Source organism: Paramormyrops kingsleyae, chromosome 12 (genome assembly GCF_048594095.1).
Source record: "Paramormyrops kingsleyae isolate MSU_618 chromosome 12, PKINGS_0.4, whole genome shotgun sequence".
Classification (NCBI taxonomy): Eukaryota; Metazoa; Chordata; class Actinopteri; order Osteoglossiformes; family Mormyridae; genus Paramormyrops; species Paramormyrops kingsleyae.
The window spans coordinates 27,120,596-27,142,939 of record NC_132808.1 but is presented as its reverse complement, the minus strand read 5'-3'; the positions used below and the strand labels follow the sequence as shown (position 1 = coordinate 27,142,939).

The 22,344-nt window shown below is 49.0% G+C and overlaps 1 protein-coding gene across 1 annotated transcript in view; it reads right to left on the bottom strand.

Annotated features, from left to right (window-relative positions):
- LOC111852102 (lipopolysaccharide-responsive and beige-like anchor protein) overlaps nucleotides 1–21,329 on the bottom strand; it is a 108,568-nt gene extending 87,239 nt beyond the window's left edge. The window contains exons 1-12 of the mRNA XM_072697829.1: nucleotides 20,334–21,329; nucleotides 5,332–5,563; nucleotides 4,464–4,564; nucleotides 4,249–4,344; nucleotides 3,423–3,544; nucleotides 3,029–3,155; nucleotides 2,632–2,751; nucleotides 2,063–2,209; nucleotides 1,736–1,933; nucleotides 1,264–1,397; nucleotides 926–1,034; nucleotides 75–227 (exon numbers count right to left, since the gene is read on the bottom strand). Of these exons, the coding sequence (XP_072553930.1) occupies nucleotides 75–227; nucleotides 926–1,034; nucleotides 1,264–1,397; nucleotides 1,736–1,933; nucleotides 2,063–2,209; nucleotides 2,632–2,751; nucleotides 3,029–3,155; nucleotides 3,423–3,544; nucleotides 4,249–4,344; nucleotides 4,464–4,564; nucleotides 5,332–5,563; nucleotides 20,334–20,519 (1,725 nt within the window). The 5' untranslated portion in view covers nucleotides 20,520–21,329. The remainder of the gene's footprint in view (nucleotides 1–74; nucleotides 228–925; nucleotides 1,035–1,263; nucleotides 1,398–1,735; nucleotides 1,934–2,062; nucleotides 2,210–2,631; nucleotides 2,752–3,028; nucleotides 3,156–3,422; nucleotides 3,545–4,248; nucleotides 4,345–4,463; nucleotides 4,565–5,331; nucleotides 5,564–20,333) is intronic.
- Nucleotides 21,330–22,344: the final 1,015 nt, after the last annotated feature.

Sequence of the window (22,344 nt, the reverse complement as noted above, 5' to 3'; positions counted from 1 at the left end):
TCCATTTCAGGCTGCTTTTGTCACGCATGTTATGGCTGAGCTGTGGGGCGCGTGCTCGCCCCCCTGTGGCAGACCTTGGCAGGTGCATGGATCCAGATGGCGGGACAGAACAGGATGTGGTCGCACAGCTGCCTAAACAGGAGCTGGCCGCCTTGCCGGCTGCTCAGGTAGCGGGAGAAGGCCAGGAACAGGTCCAGCACGGCCAAGGTCACATGCTCCTTGGAGGACTTGGGAGAAGATCAGAGAGGCAGGAAGTTACACGCTGAAGGGGGTGGCACCCAGGTCTGCGATGCCAGCGCCTCGTTGCTGCCCCCTTCAGGCACCAGCCAGCACGCAGCCGACGAAGCCCCTCGAGCGTGCTGGCTCATGTCGGCAGTCTGAAGGGCCACGTCCCTCCTGACGAGAGTCCCGCTCGCTTTCATTACAGACAGTCTTGAAGGGCGGGGACAGGTGCGTTAATGAGGGGGCAGGCCCTATCAGGACCTCAGAGCAGTGTTTCCCATCCCAGTCCTCGGGGAGCCCCGGACAGTCCACGTTTTTGCTTCCTCTCGGCTCCAGCGCCACCTGTACCAGGTATTCGGTGTTCCTGATTGGCTGGGAGCTGGGAGGGAGCGAAAACATGGACTGTCCGGGGTTCCCCGAGGACCGGGATGGGAAACACTGCCCCAGAGCACTCACTCCTGCCAACCTTACAACCCTGACACTAATAACATTCACATTTACATGTTTAGTACATGCGCATGTATCAGAGTGCAGACAGTCCCTGCAGCATATGCACCATAACCACAGCAGATCAATCAAGTACCACAGCCTCAGAAACAAGTAAACCACTGAAGCACCGGATAGCCACTGCACTTCCAAAGCTCTCCAACTGGCCCAGGGTCATTCCTGAAGCGCACGCCCCACCCCCGACTCCGCCGCTCACCTTCTCCAGAGCGTAGCCGATCACCAGGAAGCCCCTGGAGGTCAGCATCTGCTCCTGCATGGCCACAGAGCTCCTCAGCAGCTCCATGAGGAAGGCCAGCAGGTCGCAGCTGCGATGGGGGAGCCAGGAGACCAGTCAGGGGGTGACCTTTGACCTTTCAGACACACGCTCAGAAGAGCCAGGTATGCAGCATTTGGAGAAAGCAGAACTGGGCGAACAAGCCAGTTTTAATACCCATCTTGCGTGGTGCCGTGGACTTAAAGCTTCTACATTGCGAGTACAGATTTATTTCCTCAGTGTTAGCAAAAAGGAACACTCAATGAAACGTCAGCCCCCACCAGACAGAGGTGTCCGTCATATCGCTGGGGTCCTGCAGGCGGTCCAGCTGCATGAAGAGAGGGAAGAGGGTCTCCAGGCCCCCCAGGGAGTGGATGGCACTCTGCACAGGGTGACTCGCCATCGCTCTGGCGTTCTGCAGGAACATCACAGAGCCCGTTACAGTGAAGCAGTGCATTCAGCTGAAGCAGCAGTGTATACAGCTCTCACACCACGCGTTTGTGTGGCCCCCCAGGATCTAGCTACCATCTCCTTACTCGGCTCGCTAGTTATTTATTTGGAGCCCAAAGTGACTTTTGCAGTGGGGTCCCAAAAACAATAATGCCCCCCCCCCGCCCCGCTGCTGGTTAATGTTTGCCCATGAGCAGCAGTTAGATCAAGACGAGTGGGAATCGGCCGAGTTATCAATGCAGAATGAGACGTGGCGACTTCAGCTTGGCGTGCAGAGAGGGACCGACGTGCGGGGAGACTGACCTGCAGCATGTGGGCGTGAGGGCCATGGAGGAAGAGAGAGGGCCGGTCCCGGCCGGAGCACTCCAGGCAGAGCTGCCCATCAGTGGCCCGTGGGTTGTAGGAGAAAGTGATGCAGCCGTACAGCCGGCCGTCGTACAACAGCGCCCTCTGCTGCTCGCTGATGACCAAGTCGCTCTCGCACTTGTACTTAAACGTCCCCTGCGATAACAAGGCAGATGTGCGCCGGGACAACAGCACAAATGAATCTGGGCCAATTTATCACCTCTGATGTGAAACATGCAGCAGGGGGGCACAATAGTCGCCCCCCCCCCCCCCCATGTCACCTACCTTGTATGAGGGCCCCAGCTGGTAAATGGCGAGGATCTGCGGCGCATTAAGAGCTTCGCTGAACAGATACACTGCCCCCATCTGGCCGCAGAACACCTGGTCAGTGTCCAGCGTCCCCTCGGAGCCCAGGAAACACTTATCGAAGGTCTGTGGGGGGGGGAGGGATTGAGTCAAAACCACACAGCCATCCCGGGGGGGGGGGCTAGCAACACAGCCAGGGTTTGGGGGCTTTTCTGCAGCAATCAGAAAGAGAACCTCAAGAGGAACTCCAGGCTAATGTAAAACTGCTACGGGCACAGGACACAAAAAGCACATTAAGAATGAAATTGATCTTTGACGTCATGCTTCGCCGCCTGAATCCGTGGGGAATCGCGCCAAACGTGAGCTTGGGCAGGATTGGCAAACAAAGCCTCCAAACCGGGAGCAATCGACTGAGTGAGACATACAACAAAAATGAGACCCACAGTACACAAGGATGAGAAGACACCCCCCCACCCCCCCAGTGTTTAAAATGGACTCCTCCAGGTCTCTGAGCCATGCTGGCCCGGAGCACTTGGGAACGCACTCACATCGCTGGTGTTGAGCGGCCAGGCCATCTCCCCGCAGGACGTCATCTCCCCGTCCACGTAGCAGCGGATCTCGCTGTTCCTCCAGCAGTTGTAGATGTGCACGATCGTGAGCATGTACCACTGAAACACAGGTATGATGTCACACGGGACATGAGCAACAGTAGAATGGGCCCAAGACTGAGCTATGAGGTAAAGCCACGGAGTGTATCTGCATGGAGAGAATGAGGTCTGGAAGCACAGACACACTGCTCTCATCTCAAACATCACTGCTGAGCTCATGGTGTGCGGTGCCGCAGCCACGTGCGATGCCTCAAAATCATACGCTTCCCGTCATCACACTGGAACTTTCCCCGTGCCAATCTCTTCCCAGTCGTGAGCCCTCAGATGAGTCGCTCACCTTCTGCGTTTTGAAGTCGTACTTCATGCAGTGCTGGGAGCTCTGCCCCTTGGCATTGAGCGAGCTGACGATCAGGCCACGCCCCTCAAAGTGGGCGGAGTACCCCTGCCCCTCGCTGGTGCGGAAGCTGAAAAGAGAAGCATTTTCCAGGAGGTCACTGACACCCAAGCGTCACTGAACTGCCTGCACCTTTTAAAACGACAGAAAATATCCGTCTGCAAAGTGTTTCCATGCTTGTGCATCAGAAATTATTTATCATCTGGACATGAGACAGCCAGGCACAGCCTACCATGCCAAAGGAAAAGCAACGGCGCAGAATAATCATAATGAACGTGTATGAAAAGAGGACACTAATGGCGTTTAATCGGAGGGATTGTTCACAAAGGGGACGTACCAGTAGAGGTAAAGCTTGTCCTGATGGGCGCTGATGCTGGACGCTGGATGCAAGGACAGCCAGGTGTGGAAGGTGAAGCCAGTCTGGTAAGGCCACTTGGCGATGGGGGGCAGAGCTATGGCCTGGGGGGGGGAGGGTCGCCAATCAGAGCCACCAGGGGCGGAGTAACGCATAGGCTATCCGAGGCTAACACACAGGCTCCGCCCACCTCAGGGAATGTGGAACGGCCAGTTTAATGGGCGACACCTGAGTGTCCACGCTGATGTCAGCTCAGGGCCCCCAAAACCAGCACCAGGTTCCCACTTTACTGAGGTGGCCAAACAGCAGATTACTCTGTATAAGGCAGAGCTAGAGACTCTCCATTTGATTAATCCTGCAGATTTAGCAAAAACTTTTTTACCAACAACAGAAACCTTATGGGCAGAGAGCACCAAACAGCCAAGCACCCCCATTGCCCCCATCTGGATTTCAAAAATTTAAATAAACATATCTTTAGTCTGAAACATGCTTTCTATCATAAAGAATATAAATTTTTCAAGTCCTTGTGCTCAATATCTACTTAAGCCATAAAAACACCTGGACGCACAGCAGTACCATCAATGTGAGGCTCTGGAGCTAAACGTCAGCATATCCCAGCTTAAAGCTTGTACAGGAACGGGCAGCCATTTCTTAACCTGGCGAGCAGCCTATGCCATTCGAAAGAAACCCTGAGAAGCATTAACCTGACCACCTGTATCGCTCATCTTCTGTGAAACATCCGAACCCGGACCTGACACATGCTTGATGTGAGATTTCATTGGTAGAGAAAGAGAGGACGTCCACCCACCGAGACACTTTTTCCCGGGAAGCTGAAGAAGGAGTCTGGCCCACTCTGGCAGGGCATGCTCTTCAGGACGGACAGGAGCCGCAACGCATGCGGCGGCTGCACAGGAGGGCGACACAAGGCAGAGTCATCAACAAACACATGCGGCCAAGCCCATCTGGTTGCCATGTCAACTGCCTTCTCCACAAGTGCGACTGACCGCATCCCAGCAGACATACCCACAAGCCGTCCTCCCCCTGCAGTTTGCTGAACAGTAGCTTCAGCTCCTTGTCAGTGATGCTGTATCGGGTCAGAACTGCCAGCACATCAATCAGTGGCTCTGCAAATCAAACAGCAAAGGAAGACACCTTGCATGAACAGTCAGCCAGGCCTGGGGACGCATCACAGAGTAACAAACCAGACCGGGAGACTCCTCACAGAGTAACAAACCAGGTCGGGAGACTCCTCACAGAGTAACAAACCAGGTCGGGAGACTCCTCACAGAGTAACAAACCAGGTCGGGAGACTCCTCACAGAGTAACAAACCAGGTCGGGAGACTCCTCACAGAGTAACAAACCAGGCCGGGAGAATCCTCACAGAGTAACAAACAAGGCCAGGAGAATCCTCACAGAGTAACAAACAAGGCCGGGAGACTCCTCACAGAGTAACAAACCAGGTCGGGAGATTCCTCACAGAGTAACCAGAGTAACCACAGAGTAACAGCCAGAGTAACCACAGAGTAACAGCCAGTTAAATATCTTGGAGTGTGAAGTGGTTGAAACATCTAATAATAAAGACCACTGGCAACTTACAGCAGCAGTGGAGTGTGCAGGATCTCACAGAAGGGTAACTACCAAGAGAGGAAGGACAAGCAACACCACCAACCCAATATCAAACCAACTAAGTAACCAGCTAAAAGATGAAGCCCCTCAAGCCAACTTCCATGGCTGGACTCTTCTCACAGAAGATGGGCTCAGCCTTGCTAAGAAGGTACCTCACTATCTGAAGCCGACCCATTACAGTAATGCTCAAGCTGGGTTTCAGGATCTCATGAGGACCACCCTGGCCTCAGGTCCACGTCCAGGTGTGGGTGAAGACCTACATACCGACGACAGTGGAGTCGGCCCGGGCGAAGCGAGCCAGCAGCAGCTCCGTCAGGCCCGCGGCGGCACACACATGCAAGTTGAAGGTGCTCCTCTTCAGCATGGCCGTCACAGTGCTCCACACCTCCGCCTGGCAGGCAGGCTCACACCCGCCCAGCAGTTCCACCATGCAGGACACGCCATCCGGCTCCTGGATGGTGAAGTTCATCTCCAGGTCAAACTGGCCGCCGACCAGCTAGGAAAACAATGGATTGAGTGTGAACATCACGGACCCCACACAGACCGTAAGAAGCGCACCGGCTGGCCCTCACGTCACATCCCATATGGAGAGAGCCTTCCACTGATGGGGACACATTCACACATTCATTCTTTTTTTTTTATTTTTATATTCCCTCCTCCACCCCCCCTCTGCGGAGGACTACTTTATCTGTATCTATTTATTTATTTATTTATTTATTTTATTATTATTATTATTATTATTATTATTATTTTTTATTTATTTTTTTTATTTTATTATTATTATTATTTTTATTATTATTATTTATTTATTTATTTATTTTTTTATTTCATATTTTTATTTACTTCCTCAAAAGAAGGAGAGGGAGGGGGGGGACAAAGGAGAAGGAGGGAAGAGAGAGAGAGGGAGAGAGAGGAATGGAAAGAAAACAGAAAAAAAACAAAAGAGAAAAAAAAAAACAAAAAAACAAGAAAAAAACAAAACTCATTTCATTCTAAAAGGGGCCACCAAGGGAAGGAAAGAACATTTTCAGCCAACGGAGCGTTACGCATCCTGACAGTACAGCATCCTGACAGTACAGCATCCTGACAGTACAGCATCATCCAGATTACGATCAGAAGCTGTGATCCTGTACCTAATAGGCAGTCATGGAATGTATCCTTAACATTTACCTCTGTCCTCATCGAAAAGTCAAAAAAAAAAGAAACTTGGGTGACCTGCATCAAGGATGTAGATTTAGTTTCAGCATTGGTAGAGACCAAATCAGCCTCGACCCGCCCACCCCCCGCGCCCCAAAAAACATACGCTCCCACAGCATCAGCAGCGACACGCCCCTACTCTCCATAACCAAATCTAAACCCTTGATGTTCATCTTCCTGGAGTAAAGATCAAAAGGTACAAGAAAGGAACAAACGACAGGGACAACACAACGTCGTTCTTTCTGGAGCACCAGAGATGTCAGTTACACTGGCTTTCCCTCCAAGACTGGAGAAAGGTCAACCTCTTCCATGGTGTCACACGAACAGAACACAACAGGCTGCAGGATGCAGCAGCAAAAGAAAAACGTGCAAAATGATGTGATCTCAGCATACCTGTCATTTTCCATTTTCCTATATGTACTGGTGCAGTGTTTCCCCAGAAAATACATCTAAAACACTGGGATTATCATATTTTTGAAAGCTAGAATTTAAATGTCATTATACAATAGCACAGTGACATATTTAACTTCATATATGTTCTTGTCAAATAAAATTATTTTTCTTCATAAAAATAAGATTTATTATTCAAAACGTTTTCTTCCGAAAATGAATTTTATATTACCTATACAGGTTATTTTAAAATTGAATAGACAAAACATCGACAGATTATCAAAATTATGAAGTACCTTTTCTCCTTGATTTCACACAGTAGAGACATAAATTAGGCTTAGTTAGTCATGCTACCATTTTTCTGAATGTATAGTGGTTATATGGAAAAATAAAGTGTTGTTTAAAGTGTGATGTGTTTTCATTTTGTTATTAAATATAAAAATACTGAAACTGTACTGTTACATACGTTCTTGAAGTTTTACTTACACAAATATGTTCTGAGGGCAGAAGGAAAAATGATTGGTTCAGTGAGATAACCAATCAGATTGCAGAAGAGGTGGGTCCACGCAACTACAGGGGGTAGGCCAAACCAATCACATTCTTGGTCCCACCTCCTCTAGCTGCTTGGACCCACCTCCTGTAAAATCTGATTGGTTCAGAGAGATAAATCAGTTTTCATTTTGCCCTCAGAACATATTTGTGTACGTAAAATTCCTACGAGCGCCCCTACCGTAAAAATCTTCATTTAATATCACGTGCGAATTTAAAAATGGGTATATAATAAACAGCACCCTGCACCCCCCTCCCCCCCAAAAAATAAAACACCACTGAAACTAAGAATTAAATTCAGCTCGACAGTGAGGGGGAGGGTTCACAGATGCCATGATTCTGCAGCTGGGAGCCAGAAACTGGCGGTAATGGCCAGGAGGAGAGACCCGGGTTCGAGGCCAAGAGATGCACACTGGGCTGGGAGTGACGGCAGGACTGTGTGACTCGGGAGTCCAATGATGCTAAACACCGACCACAAAGCCCTGTGAATTCAGGCTCCTACAGCCTGCGCAGCCAGAGGCAGAGGTGTCCTCAGGAAATGCACTCCTGCCGGCTTTCTAACCGTGCAGGAACCTCTGAGAAACAGACACCACAGCCTCCTTCATAAACTGCTTACTTAACAATCCAGAAGATCGCATCAAATGCACTCGATCACCCACGGCTGGAGAGGCAGAGTGGCTCCACTGCTTCTACAGGTGGATGAACTTAGTGTTGTCCAATCCATCCATCCATCCTCTGTACCCGCTTGTCACACTCAGGGTCGCTGGGGGCCCGGAGCCTATCCTTTAAAATTTCAAGCTTTGATATGATACCAAGAAAAGTATTTAAATTTGATACCATTTTCCATACTCATCACAGTACAGGGGCGATTTTAGCCCATTTTTGGGGGTGCTTCAGCACCCCCAAAATGAATAAAAGCACCCCCAAAGATTTCTAACTTTTTTTTGACAGTTCATGCTGTTTATGTGAGACAGTATTGAAATATGAAAAATCATTCAGATGCAATATTTTAATAACTAGTATAGATACCCCCCCCCCCAGCCCCGAAAAATGGTTCGTTCCAGCTTCACTCTCCGCTACTCTGACTGGCTCCAGCAATGGTGGCTGAGACGCATTGGAGCGGTGATGTGAGTACTTGGCTTAAAACAGGACATGTTAGCGGCATTTAACCTTCAGTAACTCTTTCTTTATATAGTTAGGTAGTAGGAGTCAGACCATGTCTCTTATTAGCTGAAAAACATTACCCCAGGGCTCTCAAGTGTCACGCATTGAGAGTGACAGTCACTCTTTTCATTCTTTTGTCACGCACTCCCGCCACACATTGTATTTCTCACGCGGAAAAATAATTTGTAGGCTAATATGCCGCAGAGCCCAATTTTTCCTCAGACCGCGGCACAGTAGCGCCTCACTATAAAACAAGCGTGTCTCCGCTGGAGTCTAATGGTACGTTCGTTTTTCTCTCGGAACTCGGAAATTCTGAGCTGAGTGACATTATGACACATTCGATTATTTCTCTCCAAGTCGGAACTCGGATGAAACACGCCTCTTTTATGACGTTGAAGTCGGACAAGATTCGACCCAAGAGCCTGTCACTTACCAGCCAATCAAAAAAAAAGAAAGGGTTTACACAATAGCCAATCAGAAAATAGTACTATTGTATCTGGGTAGAATACAAGACAACAACCAATGAAAAGGCATCCTGTGGAATGTCACTCTTGCCTGTCTTCAAAACTTGACAGCCCTGTTACCCTTACAGGTAAACTGCAGTGTTGAAAACACGTTTTCTGACGATGTTTGCTACCCTACAATCCGCCCTACTCTGTAGGAAAATCAGCAACATTTTGACCGTCCTGTTGCTCCCATTGAACTTTATATAGCCTAAATCTAAAAACTTAAATTGCCAACCGTTTTACCAGTCCTCTTTGAAATGGAACGAGAGAAGCTGGTTATTTTTTCATGTTCCGAATATTAAACCTAAGGTAGCTAACTGACTGGATGCCCATTAACTTTATAACTTCTGGTGTGTGTGTGTGTGTGTGTGTGTGTGTGTATTTTGCACAGAAAGACAGCCAGGTTCATAATGGATATAAGGAAGTTTTTTCAAAAAAAGGACGGGCATTCAGGTAAAAGTAGAAGATCATGATCTGTCAATCAAGAATAATGTTGGATCAGTGTTTAAATAGTCATATATTTTATTAAATGTACACGTGGTTTGGTTATTTGCCTTTTGATTGAAAGTACACTGACGCAGGGAAAAAGTCTCATTGTGACGAGTAAAGTGTATCTTGCCTTGCTGGGCAGCTCTCTGGGTGCTCAGCACCCCCAAAGCTCTGAACCTAGAATCGCCCCTGTCACAGTATATAATATGACTCAATCTAAAATTATTTAAACTGCAGTTCTCCTGTGCAGGAAAAACTTTACAACCTTTTGTAAAGAAATGAGATGCCTATCCCTCTAAACTGTGTTTACTGCGTGGCGTGTCTGTACTTTAAGCGTCTAGCTAAATTCACGGTGTGTGCTTGCTTTGTCAGTAATGTGCGATGGCACGACTTGCACACAGGCTTGCATGTCCTGCGGTTCACCGCCTTCATTTGGCACAAACCCGCTCCGCTCCGGCTGCACTCCATCGATTAAGCGCAGTGGCGAAAGCTGTGACGCGTCTGAACCAGTCATCTCAGGAACACCCCTTGCACGAGACAGCTCTCAGGTCTAAGCATAGGCGCAGCTAGCCCGCCAGTTAACCGGAAGTGCAGGCTGTAGAATCGATACCATGGACAAGGAGTACTGAAACCGTTTTATACATGACAGAATCGAAACTTTGGTGTACAATAGTTACATCATGAATGAATGCATTGTAAGAAAGATTTTTTAAATAATTTAAAAATAATTCAGTTTTCATCATATAAAGAAAGACCAATACTGTTTAGGGTGCAGTTTCACGCAGTGACTGATACATATGATAAAATAACTGATACATATGATAAAGTAACTGATACATATGACAAAAATACAGTCTTCGTTAGGTATGTTACATCCATAGTAAAAGATAAGGAACATCCTCTTAATTATTTATTTTCGTGGAAGAAAAGGGGGGGGGGGGGGGGGGGTCTGCGGACATTGCCCCCCCCACGATTTCCTGTGCCCCTGACCACAGTTACTGAGGTAAACTAAATAATTACTGCATAGTTGTGGCTGGAAGCAGCTCTTGGGATTAAAGACCATTACTTTTGCTGATTCCAATCACTTCCTCCAGCTGAAATGATGCAGGGCCCCTGTGGGCCCCTAGAGGCTTCAGGTTCCACTAGCGCAGGCTAATAGGAAGGTGGCTTGAGGCAGCGCCACAATGATGCTCCCTCTGCCAAAGGCATGTTTCCATCATTCCATCTCTTACTGCTCCCACCACCTATGAACGTTCTGGGCCAAGCTGGTTTAGAGGTAAACATGGATACTGAGGAGGTCTTCAAGGACACTGCACTCCTCATGGCTAATTCACATTTATTCCTTTTATTATTCCATGCAAGATGCTCTTCCTGGACACTTATACCGATGGAAACAGCTTCTTTCACATTGATTGCTTCAACAACACAAATCAAATGAATCTCATTTGTAAGACTGCACACATGAAATAAAAAAAAACACTCAAGCCCTCGTGATCCCTGACAGATGTTTTTTCTCTGATGTCCACATCTTCAGTAGAAGCAGCTTTTTAGTTTCTAGGTCACACCAGATAAATGACACAATGTATTTTTTTTCTCTCTCATAGCAAAGGAACAATGAAATTGGGAAAAAGCCAAGAGACTGAAAGCAGAATGTTCTGCTCCAAGAACCCGGCCAGACAGAAGCTGGTTCCTACACCTTCAGGATGTTATCGCAGGAAGGGATCACATCAGTCACGCTCCACAGCCCCTCGGAGACGGAAGGGCGACTGGCTGGCAGGAAACAGAGGCAGCCTCATTAGGGACATTTCAGGAACTCTGTGTACCTCTGTTTGGGAAGTCTAACCTGGCTGTCTGTCTAAACACCATAGTGCACAGTTGACACTTATTTGGTAGTCTGCACGCAGTCTATTCAAGGAAAAATTTCATTGTGCTTTTCATTGTAAGCCTTTGTGTCTATGATCAGAAGGTCGCCGGTTTAAGCCTGGCTTTTGATGAATAGTCACATGTCGGTGAGCCCTTGAGCAAGGCCCTTAACCCCCAGCTCCATGGGCGCCGCTGAAGCTCGCTGTCACCCACGCATGTATCTGTGTGTCATGGAGAGCAAGATGGGTAAGTAAAAATGGATTATGGGGACAAATAGGGTCCTTTTGATGAGTAGTAGCAGTACCATTATTACACTGTAATCTGTGCACATGACAATAACGCATTAATCTTGGTTCTTGATCATTCAACCACAGCGTGGGCACAGAATGCATCAGCTCTGAATGGCGCCTAAACGTGGCCTGTGCCTCTGTCCAGATGCCATCCAATCAGCTGTGTTCTCTCGCTGTGCGGGAAGGCAGGCAAACCTGCCTTTGCTCTGGTCTGACTTCACTTATTCGCTTCTGCATTACCCTTCATCTGCACTTCTACCCTTGGGCAGAGAGCCACGTCCAGCACAGCAACGGGGCCGCTACTACAGTCCTTCTCAGCAGCATCCCTGTGAAATGACAGTGATGCCCAAAGACATTCCCCCCTCGTCTACAGCTACAGGGTAAAATCCATCCAGGGCTGGGAATGGACCAGCAGACACAATTGACAGTCCATTGTGCCCCTCTTTCGCTTCCTTCGATTCAGTAACGGAGCTGCCAGCGTTCTCATCGCCCTCCACATGCAGGCCTCTCGCTCCGCTGTTCCGTTTAACGCTTCATTACAGCCTGGGTGTTCGATACGCTGACTCATTAATGCATACAGCTTCAGTAGGTGAAGACATACGGCATACAGACCAGGCCAGGTGGTTTCTGTGCAAAACTGAATGAAGCTGGTTTATGCGGATGTAAGGCATTAAATGAGAGTAATGTTCTTGTAGATGTGCGTATATAGACCACAGACACGCACCAGCTGTGTAGCGATTAGTCTGGTTCCTTTATTCAGTACCCGCACATCCCAATTCCTTTCTTTTTACTTCCCTATCCCAGCCTGCACTCGCCACTGATGTCATTTCCTAAATAGGGATGGTTTTCGTGGTATCAGTAACCAATCTACATCCCCCTTCTTGAAGACTGAATAACATGGGGGTTCCATATGCATAGACTCCCAACATATGTTAGAAGGGTGAAACATGCCAACAGGACCATCGCAACTCAAGTGGAGAAGTAGGAACACATATGTGTCACAAAAGTAACAACTCATAGAATACAACAGTTAACAACTCAAGCACACATTAGCGTGCCACGGTTCAAGAGTAGACCATGTAGTCCTTGTATCTTGGGTTGGGTTTCGATACTCTCCCCGAGCGTGTGATGACCACAGGTTCATCTGCCTGCACCACTGCTGGTTCAACAATAGCGGCCCTTGTGTCTGGTGGGGGCTCCGCAGTGGTCGATGAAGATTCAGCGACAGCAGGAGGGACGAAACTCTCAGGTGTTTGGAGGAAGTAGCGCCTGTTTCTCACATACGTAGCATCTCCATCCCGGACCTGGTAGCTGTTAGGCTGCCGCGCCCATCCAAGTACTGTTGCTAATCTGTCATATCCTCTGTATGTGTGCACTCGTACTGTTTGTCCTGTGTGCAACGGGACCAGCGGTCTGGTTGATCGATCATAGTCTGGCCCCCTCTGTCTGGCCTGCGTTAGAGCCGCCTGAACTTGAGTCTCTACCTTGGGGACATACATGACCTTGGTCATGGGAATGAGTGCCTTGGTGCGCCGAGAAAGCAGACGCTGGGCTGGTGACGCCAGTCCATCCCTTGGAGTGTTGCGTAGGTTCAGCAGAGCTGCATACATGTCTGTGCCGTCACGTGTACATTTCTCCAGCAGGTGTTTAGCTGAGTGCACAGCCCTCTCAGCTAGGCCATTCGATTGGGGATGGTAAGGGCTGCTCGTGACATGGAAAGTCCCATTCCTTGGCAAATTCCTGGAACACCCTACTTGTGAATGAAGTAGCGTTGTCAGTCATTAGTTGTTGTGGGGCCCCATGTGTGGCGAAGTGGCGCTTAAGTTTGTTTATCAAGGTGGCACTGGTTGTGTTAGGGAGTTGGTCTATCTCGAACCAGCCAGAGTAGGAATCAACCAATGCAAGGTAAGCTTTCCCCTCCCATTCAAAGACGTCTGCTGCAGTGAGAGACCACGGGAGATCAGGCACATCATGAAGGTGAAGGGGCTCTTTTGTCTGGTGTGGTTTGAGAGCATTGCAGGGGGCACACCGAGAAACACTGTCTTCAATATCTTGGTAGATGGTGGGCCAAAACATGGTTTCCTGGGCTCTGCGCTTTGTCGCCTCCAGGCCAGGGTGACCCTGATGCAGCTGCTTCACATAATAGTGCTGCAGCGAGTGGGGAATGATGAAGCGCTGACCATGGAGAAGCAGACCGTGGTCAGTTGTGAGTTCGTCTCTCATGGCATAGAACGGCCTCAGATCCCGTGGCAGCTTCTTCGATGAGTCCGGCCAGCCAGCACAGATAACCTGTGATAGGCGCATGCAAAGTGGGTCAACCAGGGTCTCACGTCTGAGTTCTTCGATTCTCCCTGAGGAAAGAACTTCAACCAGCATAACATCAAAGTCCTCGATACCCGCCGCCTGGTCAGTGGAGGGCAGGTGTGCTCGGGAGAGAGTGTCTGCTGCATACAGTTCTTTGCCTCTTGTGTAGACGACATGGAGATCATAACGCTGCAGTTTCAGCATCATCCTCTGGAGTCGCGCAGATGCTGAGTGTAGGGGCTTCCGTAAGATGGTGATCAGTGGCTGATGATCAGTCTCGACCGTCACAGGTCTGCCATAGATGTAGTCGTGGAACTTTTGGCAAGCAAAGACAAGGGCCAGGAGCTCCTTCTCAATTTGAGCGTAACGTGATTCAGTCTCTGTAAGGGCCCTAGAAGCAAATGCCACTGGTCTGTTGTTCTGCAGGCAAACGGCACCCAACCCATGTTGTGAGGCATCCGCAGATAATACAACAGGCTGGTGCACATCGAAGTAGTGGAGCACAGGAGGGGCGGTGATGAGTTCTTTGAGTTTGGTGAAGGCGGTCATGTGGTGTTCCTGCCAGCTCCATGGCACATCCTGATGCAGGAGTTGTCGTAGAGGTGCTGTGATTGCGCTGTAATTTGGGATGAACTTGGACAAGTAGTTAGTCATGCCCAAGAACCTCTGGAGTCCATGTTTGTCGTCTGGGGGCACCATGAGACGGACAGCAGCAGTTTTGTCAGTGTCGGCCTTCACACCCTGGTCAGTGAGTAGATGGCCCACATACCCTCTTACACTCGAAAGCGGCATTTGTCAGCATTTAGCTTGAGGTTGACAGCACGTGCTCTGTCCAGGACCTGGCGAAGGCGCAAATCGTGCTCCTCCACTGTGCGGCCCCACACTAGGATGTCATCGACAACGATTGCACTGTAGTGTCCCACATGTGAAAGTAATGTCTGTGACACCAACAGTCTCTATTACCTGACCTCCATAAGCTACAAGGTTGACCTTACGCCTGCGGTCAATGCGAGCACCGGGGTCAACACGCTGTAATAGAATGTTTGATATTACGTTACGTCTAGCTCCTGTATCAATCTTGAGCTTCAACTGCTTAGCATTGTTTTCCATGGACAGGTTAGTGAATATCTCACCTCTCTGTGCTGGCATCTCTATGCTTTCACAGTAGAACAGGTCTGCTGGTCCTTGGGCTGTCTGCGTGTCAAGCTCATTTATTGTGTGTGCACACCTGCTCCTGCTTGCATTGGGTTGTGATTTATTGAACTGGGGTGAGGATTGCACTGGCCTGGCATGCAACTTAATTGACCTGCAACACTTGGAGAAGTGGTTCCACTTCCCACATGCGTTACAACGTTTGCTGTAAGCAGGACAACTGCTGCGGTCAGATGCATGATGCCCTCCACAATTAGAGCATGAATATTGTATTGCACAGACCTCTGCTTCTTTGTTTAGCTCTCTGTTGCCCTTTTCCGACTGTTCGTGCAGCATGCAGATTTCAATAGCTGCGTTTAGAGTTAGTTTTTTTTCTTTCAATAGATGTGAGCGGACGCTGTCCTTTTGAATGCCGCACACTAGGCGGTCTCTAATACGTTCGTCATGTAGCGTGCCAAATTCGCATTTCTTTGCAAGCGTTTTTAGCGTGGATATATATGACTGCATCGTCTCGTGCGGCTTCTGGCACGTTGTATTAAACGCGTGCCGGTCCACTATCACATTTTTTACAGGAAGGCATAATTCTTCAAATTTCCTCACCAGGACATGGGAGTTCTCTGGGTCCTCTCCCTCCGCAAAAGAGAAAAGTGTCGTATTTATCCAATGCATCAGGACCAGCGAGGTTTAAAAAGGTGTAAGCGTTTACTTTCTCGCTCGCTGCCGATAGCCCGGCGTTGCCGTACACGCGCCATTCGCGCTCGAACTTTACCCAGTTGTCGGCGATGTTTTCATCAAAGACGAGCGGGTCAATACGGCGTAGTCCTTGAGCCATGTTTCGTAGTAGCTGTCTTCTGACACCATGTAGATGTGCGTATATAGACCACAGACACGCACCAGCTGTGTAGCGATTAGTCTGGTTCCTTTATTCAGTACCCGCACATCCCAATTCCTTTCTTTTTACTTCCCTATCCCAGCCTGCACTCGCCACTGATGTCATTTCCTAAATAGGGATGGTTTTCGTGGTATCAGTAGCCAATCTACAGTTCTCATTCATGTAGGAGGGATAGACACTAACTCACAGACAGTCGACAAACTCTGACCAGAAAGTCGCTGGTTCACATCCCAGGGCCGGCAGGGTGACGTTGCCGTCGGGCCGTATACCCCCAATTGGATAAAAATCATCCCCTAATAAGGTAATATAAAAAAGTGGTGTGACTCATGTCACAGATCTGCCTCTGGCATCCTGTCACATGACCTCTCACTAAAACAATAGGTTTGTAACTATTTCCACACCATTAAATCTTTTCTGTCACGAAGCGTGCATGCATTTCCTGAGATGCCCGAGCTTAAAAGAGAGTTGTTTATGCAGAATTACTTGTGGTTTGACGAGCACAGCCCTCTCTCGCCTCCATCGCTTCCTGCACCTGCATTCTTATGCATTAACAGAGCCGATGACGTCACGGCCTGTCTTGCCAACCTGCGACCCGTCCCGCACTGCACTGGGGGGCACGGAAGCCACAACGGCTGGGCCTCTTGGGACTCGCCCAAAACCGTCGGCTGAGAAAAAGAGCATGTTTTAAATCACGCTAACAGCCGACGACAAAAACACCAATCCACTCTGCTTGGGAAGCTTTCAGATCCATACCATCCTGACACCATAGAAAGATCAGATTGTTGTTGTGGTCTTAAGTGCTTCTACTGCTGCTGAAGACCTGCTAAAACACACACCACATCTGCTGCTAGGTGACACACTGACTTCATCCACAGCGACAGCCGCTTGGGCAAGGCGGTTTAATAGTAACACCCCAGCGGCCCTCTGTATGGCGCCTTGCCAGCACAGCGCCCCCTAGCACATCAGAGAGAAATGCCTGCTTTGGGGCTCACATGGCACCATTACAAATTTTTCAAAATGGCGTCGTCAGGTGATCGTCATGTTAGCTACTGACGGTTTAATACTCTTAAAAATACATTAAGAGAGAGAGAAGCTCAGGCAGAGATTTTACCATGAGGACGGGGAAAGGGGTGCATTGCTGTCCCATGCAGCACCTCTGCAGCATAAGGAGCGAGCACCAAAAATAGTCAAAGTACCACCACTGATATGAGACCTGAAATCTATGTGCTGCTGACACGCTCTCCCTCCCCGCTGATGGAATGTGGCTCGTCATGTCCAACCTTCAGCACAAAGTGGCACCCTGGTCCCGCAGCTTGAGGCGTGGCCCCTTTCTGAGTGAGTCTCTGTGCACGGAGAATCTCGCAATGACCTCAGAGCTGGCGGTAGAGGTAGACACACCGGGTGTGCATCATGGCTTTGATGGCAATCCTTGGCACTACGCCCGGCTCAGACGAAACAGCTCGAGTCTCTCCGCATGGGGATGCTCTCTGCACTGTGTCACACAAGGGACAGGGGACACCTTTGACGGGATGCCAGTCCATCATATGGCATGTGACAGGGGACACCCACATCCATCATCCGAAGCTTGCACACATATGCTAAGGATAATCTTGATTCCATTTCACCTAAACTAAGTGAGTTTGGACTTTTGGACTGTGAGAACATATCTCACTACGCAGTTCAACAGGGAATCGCTGTGCATGTGGCAAATAAAAACTTGAACCTGGAACTTGAGAAGAAACTTAGAAACCAATGCAAATACAAAAGAGCATGCAAACTTATGCACAGAGCACAGGTGGGATTCAAACCAGCAACCCCAGTGGTCCCTCCTGAAAACAAGTCAGAACCTCCTTGATGAATCAGGAAAGATGATTATTACAAAAAAGCAGCTGTAAATCCTGCAGACAGAAGGACACTCAATCCTGCAGAAGCATCATCTGATCCCCTCCTGCTAAAAAGCCTCCCAGTAAAAGCTGAGCAGAAGACAGACACCCAAATGCCTGCCATCAGCCTCCAGAGAGAGTTAGGAACGCGGGGTCCAGGCCCAGTGGCGGCCGGTTCAGGATCCAGGCCCAGCGATGGCCGGTTCAGAGTCCAGGCCCAGCGATGACCGGTTCAGAGTCCAGGCCCAGCGGTGGTCGGTTCAGAGTCCAGGCCCAGCGGTGCTCGGTTCAGGGTCCAGGCCCAGCGGCGCTCGGTTCCGGATACAGGCTGCAGAGTGTGTGCCGCGAATGGACCCAGAGCTTCAGTGAGGCCAGACCCACAACACCAGAGCCATAAAGAGCCGAGCGGAAGCTCCTGCTTGGTGCCATTGAAAAACTTCCGTACACCTACAACTCAAGGCACAGCCCTGGTAAATATCCCCCTCCCCCATTAACACAGGCGGCACAGTGACCCAGAGAGCAAATCAGCCACGATTCAGATTCCCCAGTACAGAGTGACTCTCTGCTGTTTGCGAGCAATGAGCTGAGCACCATGCAACTGGGCTTTTAAAGACTGAATCTAAATATCTGACACACTGCCGTCCTTCATATGCTCAGGCCAGAGACCACAGCTAACCCCGGTGACGTCCAATGGCTGAAAAACGCTGATATCGGAAATCGATTTTTAAAATCTGTTTTAGGTTAAACACACTTATTCATCTCATTTACTGGACTGCATATTTCAAGACATTAGGGTTTAAATAAACCATGCATCACTCCATCATCCCTCCATCCATCCCTCCCTCCAATCACCCCTCCATCCATCCCTGCTTACTCAGAACAGGTTCATGGTGTAAAACTATGTAACATGTTGAACATAAACCCTGTACAGAATTACTTAGGTGTTTAGTGTAATGCTACCTACTTCTAAATATCACAAATATTGTTATGAAACACAAGAATCGGAATGTTCCAAAGACACCTAAACCTTCAAAATGAGTCTCCTACAAAGTGCTCTGTTCCTGGGACTGAAACCTAAAAATCCCCCAGTCCACCCTCCTCGGTAGGCAGAGACGTTCTGGTGTGGATTACCCAGCGACAGTGCCAGTGTGGAGGACCACACAGCGACAGTGCCAGTGTGGAGGACCACACAGCGACAGTGCCAGTGTGTAGGACCACACAGCGACAGTGCCAGTGTGGAGGACCACACAGCGACCGTGCCAGTGTGGAGGACCACACAGCGACCGTGCCAGTGTGTAGGACCACACAGCGACAGTGCCAGTGTGTAGGACCACACAGCGACCGTGCCAGTGTGTAGGACCACACAGCGACAGTGCCAGTGTGTAGGGCCACACAGCGACAGTGCCAGTGTGGAGGACCACACAGCGACCGTGCCAGTGTGGAGGGCCACACAGCGACAGTGCCAGTGTGGAGGGCCACACAGCGACAGTGCCAGTGTGGAGGGCCACACAGCGACAGTGCCAGTGTGGAGGACCACACAGCGACCGTGCCAGTGTGGAGGACCACACAGCGACAGTGCCAGTGTGGAGGGCCACACAGCGACCGTGCCAGTGTGGAGGGCCACACAGCGACCGTGCCAGTGTGGAGGGCCACACAGCGACAGTGCCAGTGTGGAGGGCCACACAGCGACAGTGCCAGTGTGGAGGGCCACACAGCGACAGTGCCAGTGTGGAGGACAGCACAGCGACAGTGCCAGTGTGGAGGACAGCACAGCGACATTGCCAGTGTGGAGGACAGCACAGCGACAGTGCCAGTGTGGAGGACCGCACAGCGACAGTGCCAGTGTGGAGGACAGCACAGCGACAGTGCCAGTGTGGAGGACAGCACAGCGACAGTGCCAGTGTGGAGGACAGCACAGCGACAGTGCCAGTGTGGAGGACAGCACAGGTATGACTGGGACCACGAGAACGTGAAAAACAGGAGACTACCTCCCCTCCCCTGCCTCCAGTTACTGTCTGACCCTGCCTGCTTCCTCTCGCTAGAAATGCATGTAACAGGTGGCTCTCAAAACAGGACATCAATGCATCTAATGAAACACCATGCATGAAATAATTCCACAACGCAGATGCCATTTTCATTTTACCGGTGAAACACCAGAATGCATGCACAGTTTATGCAACACCGTTGTTGACTCATTCAGTTACTAACCCTAGCCCCACAAAAGGCGCATGCGTGGTCACGTGATCCGCGCTTCGCGTTCACCAAACTTTTGTCATCAAATTGGTAATCTGATTTTGTGCCTTATATGATTAATTAAACTAATTTAGTCTGGTATCTGAAACATTAAAAGACTATTCAACTGCAGTTTGTTTCGGTGGCGTCAAACAGACTTCCCAGATCAAGATTTAACACTAATTAGCCATTTAATTAAGCGCAGAGCACTCATTGATTCATAACACTCATGGCTGATTGAAACTTAACATATTATACATATATTAAATAAATGGTCCGTAACATAGAATGTAGAACTTAAACAGCTGGCAAGAAATTTAAGTGTCGCATGTAAGAGTTAAAAAGTACGTCTTACCAGATTAAGGACAGTTTCCACAATGTCCCTTTTAGAAACCTGTCCATCTTCCACCAAACTATGCAAGACAGCAAATTTCATCCTGATTCCTCGGTTTGCGACTCGGGAGCTGGAGCACAAAGCCCCCGCTTCTTGGAGCGGCTCCATCTGGCCCCCCGTCGGAGGCTGCCGGCCGGCCATCGCCATGCTTAGCGGCTGCAAATATGACAGAAACCGGCAGAAGGACCTTGGAGGGAGCTGTCCGAAATGGGGACACTAAATATCCGAATCACTCAAAAAGTATATGCGTTTCTCGGTTACTTATGCAATTTAATACAACCAGAACTTTTAAGGGCTATTAACAGGCCGACAGTATAAATGTAGCGAATGACAAATTCCCGAAGATATCGCGACTTAAAAAAAAGTAGCCCAAAAATGGGAAAAGCCAAAAAAAAAAACCAAAGGGAGACGCTTTCGGGTTTCTATGTAATTCTTTTCCCAGTAAAAGTCGTCAAACAATAAAACTATGTATTTTTTCTTCTCCAGTAAGAGCACTTCTGTTGGACCGCCACTGCAGCATCCCTCTCATAATGAAAGCAGATGAAAAGATCCGTCACTGCGAACGCATGGGCGCACGCATACAGTGCGCGCAAAAGTTTATACCTAATAATAACAAAATAAAACAATGTTGAGACGTAATTTGCTGGTGTTTTACTAACAAGAAAAGACCACATGCAGTTTACTGTTTTGCTGCCGAACTAGCAAAAAACCCCATTTAAACCACGCTTAATAGCAGCTCCCACCCGCTTCACATCCTGCTCTAGACAGGGTCCCATGAAGGGTGGCGCCTGCGCACTGAGCCGGCACCGGCCGGGGGAGGGTGACAGGTGTACCCAGGGCTGGGGTGACATTATAAATCGGCCCTGAACTTTGAGATCCCTCTCGGTAACTTTTGCGGGGGGAGGGGTCTCCTATGATACATTTTACCTAAAGCGGGGATGTCAACTACGATACCTTCTGCCGGCCCACATACCCATCTTGCCGCCGGGAAAATGCCCGGTTTGCCAGACGGCTGGTCCAGCTTGGGGGGAACCCTATAGGTACCCTCTGTGGATTTGCCAGAATAATAATAATAATAATAATAATAATAATAATAATAATAATAATAATAATTAACAATACATTTCTATTTTTTCCAAACTAAGACACTTTAAAATAAAGCATTATTTCCAAGCCAAACATAGGTCTTCATGTAAACTACGGTGTCCCAGTATTGAAGAATAAAACAAAATAGTGCATACATCATGCTATTAAAACCCTTTAACAAAAAAATAAAAATAAAAAATTGTCCAAATAGGTAAATTACATTGACATAACGCATCTTCCGTAAGCACTTATACAGGACAGGGCTGTTTCAGTGATCAGAAAGCGACACTCCGGACAGCGTGTCTGTATATCGTGCGGCAGCCACAGCACACTAAGGGCAGCTGACAGGTTCATCCTACTTCTCCCGGCAAGGAGTAGCGCGCCCACTTCTGGCGGTAGGACGCCTAGCAGGTCAGAGCTGACGTCTCCTTCACGCATCTGCTGCTCCCGGGTATCCCGGGCTCGTGCATGTGTCACACTCTCAGCACCGAATCGATGGCGCGCATTAGCGATCCTGGTCGGATGAGGCCGAATGCAAGACAGATATTCAGTGTTTATGGTGTTATTGCTTGGAGAGTCATTTCCTCTTCACTTTGTGGCATTCAGTGTTATTTTATTATTATTACCTGATGCAGCTGTTGAAATTCGTTACAAAACTGTTGACTGAGTCTTCAGCAGACGTGCCAGTAAAGATCTCCTATGACCATAAGCTTGATCTTATCGCTTAGTTCTGGCGCGCCAGCTTTTGCGTCCAATCTTTCACCATCATGCCTTCTTGTGCACGCAATGTCTACTTCAGCGCTCAGAGATAACCCCATTTTCATTTCCCAGCTGGTTTTTATCAGGGAGAAATATGCCATTGCGCAAATGTGTGTTTTTTTTTGTT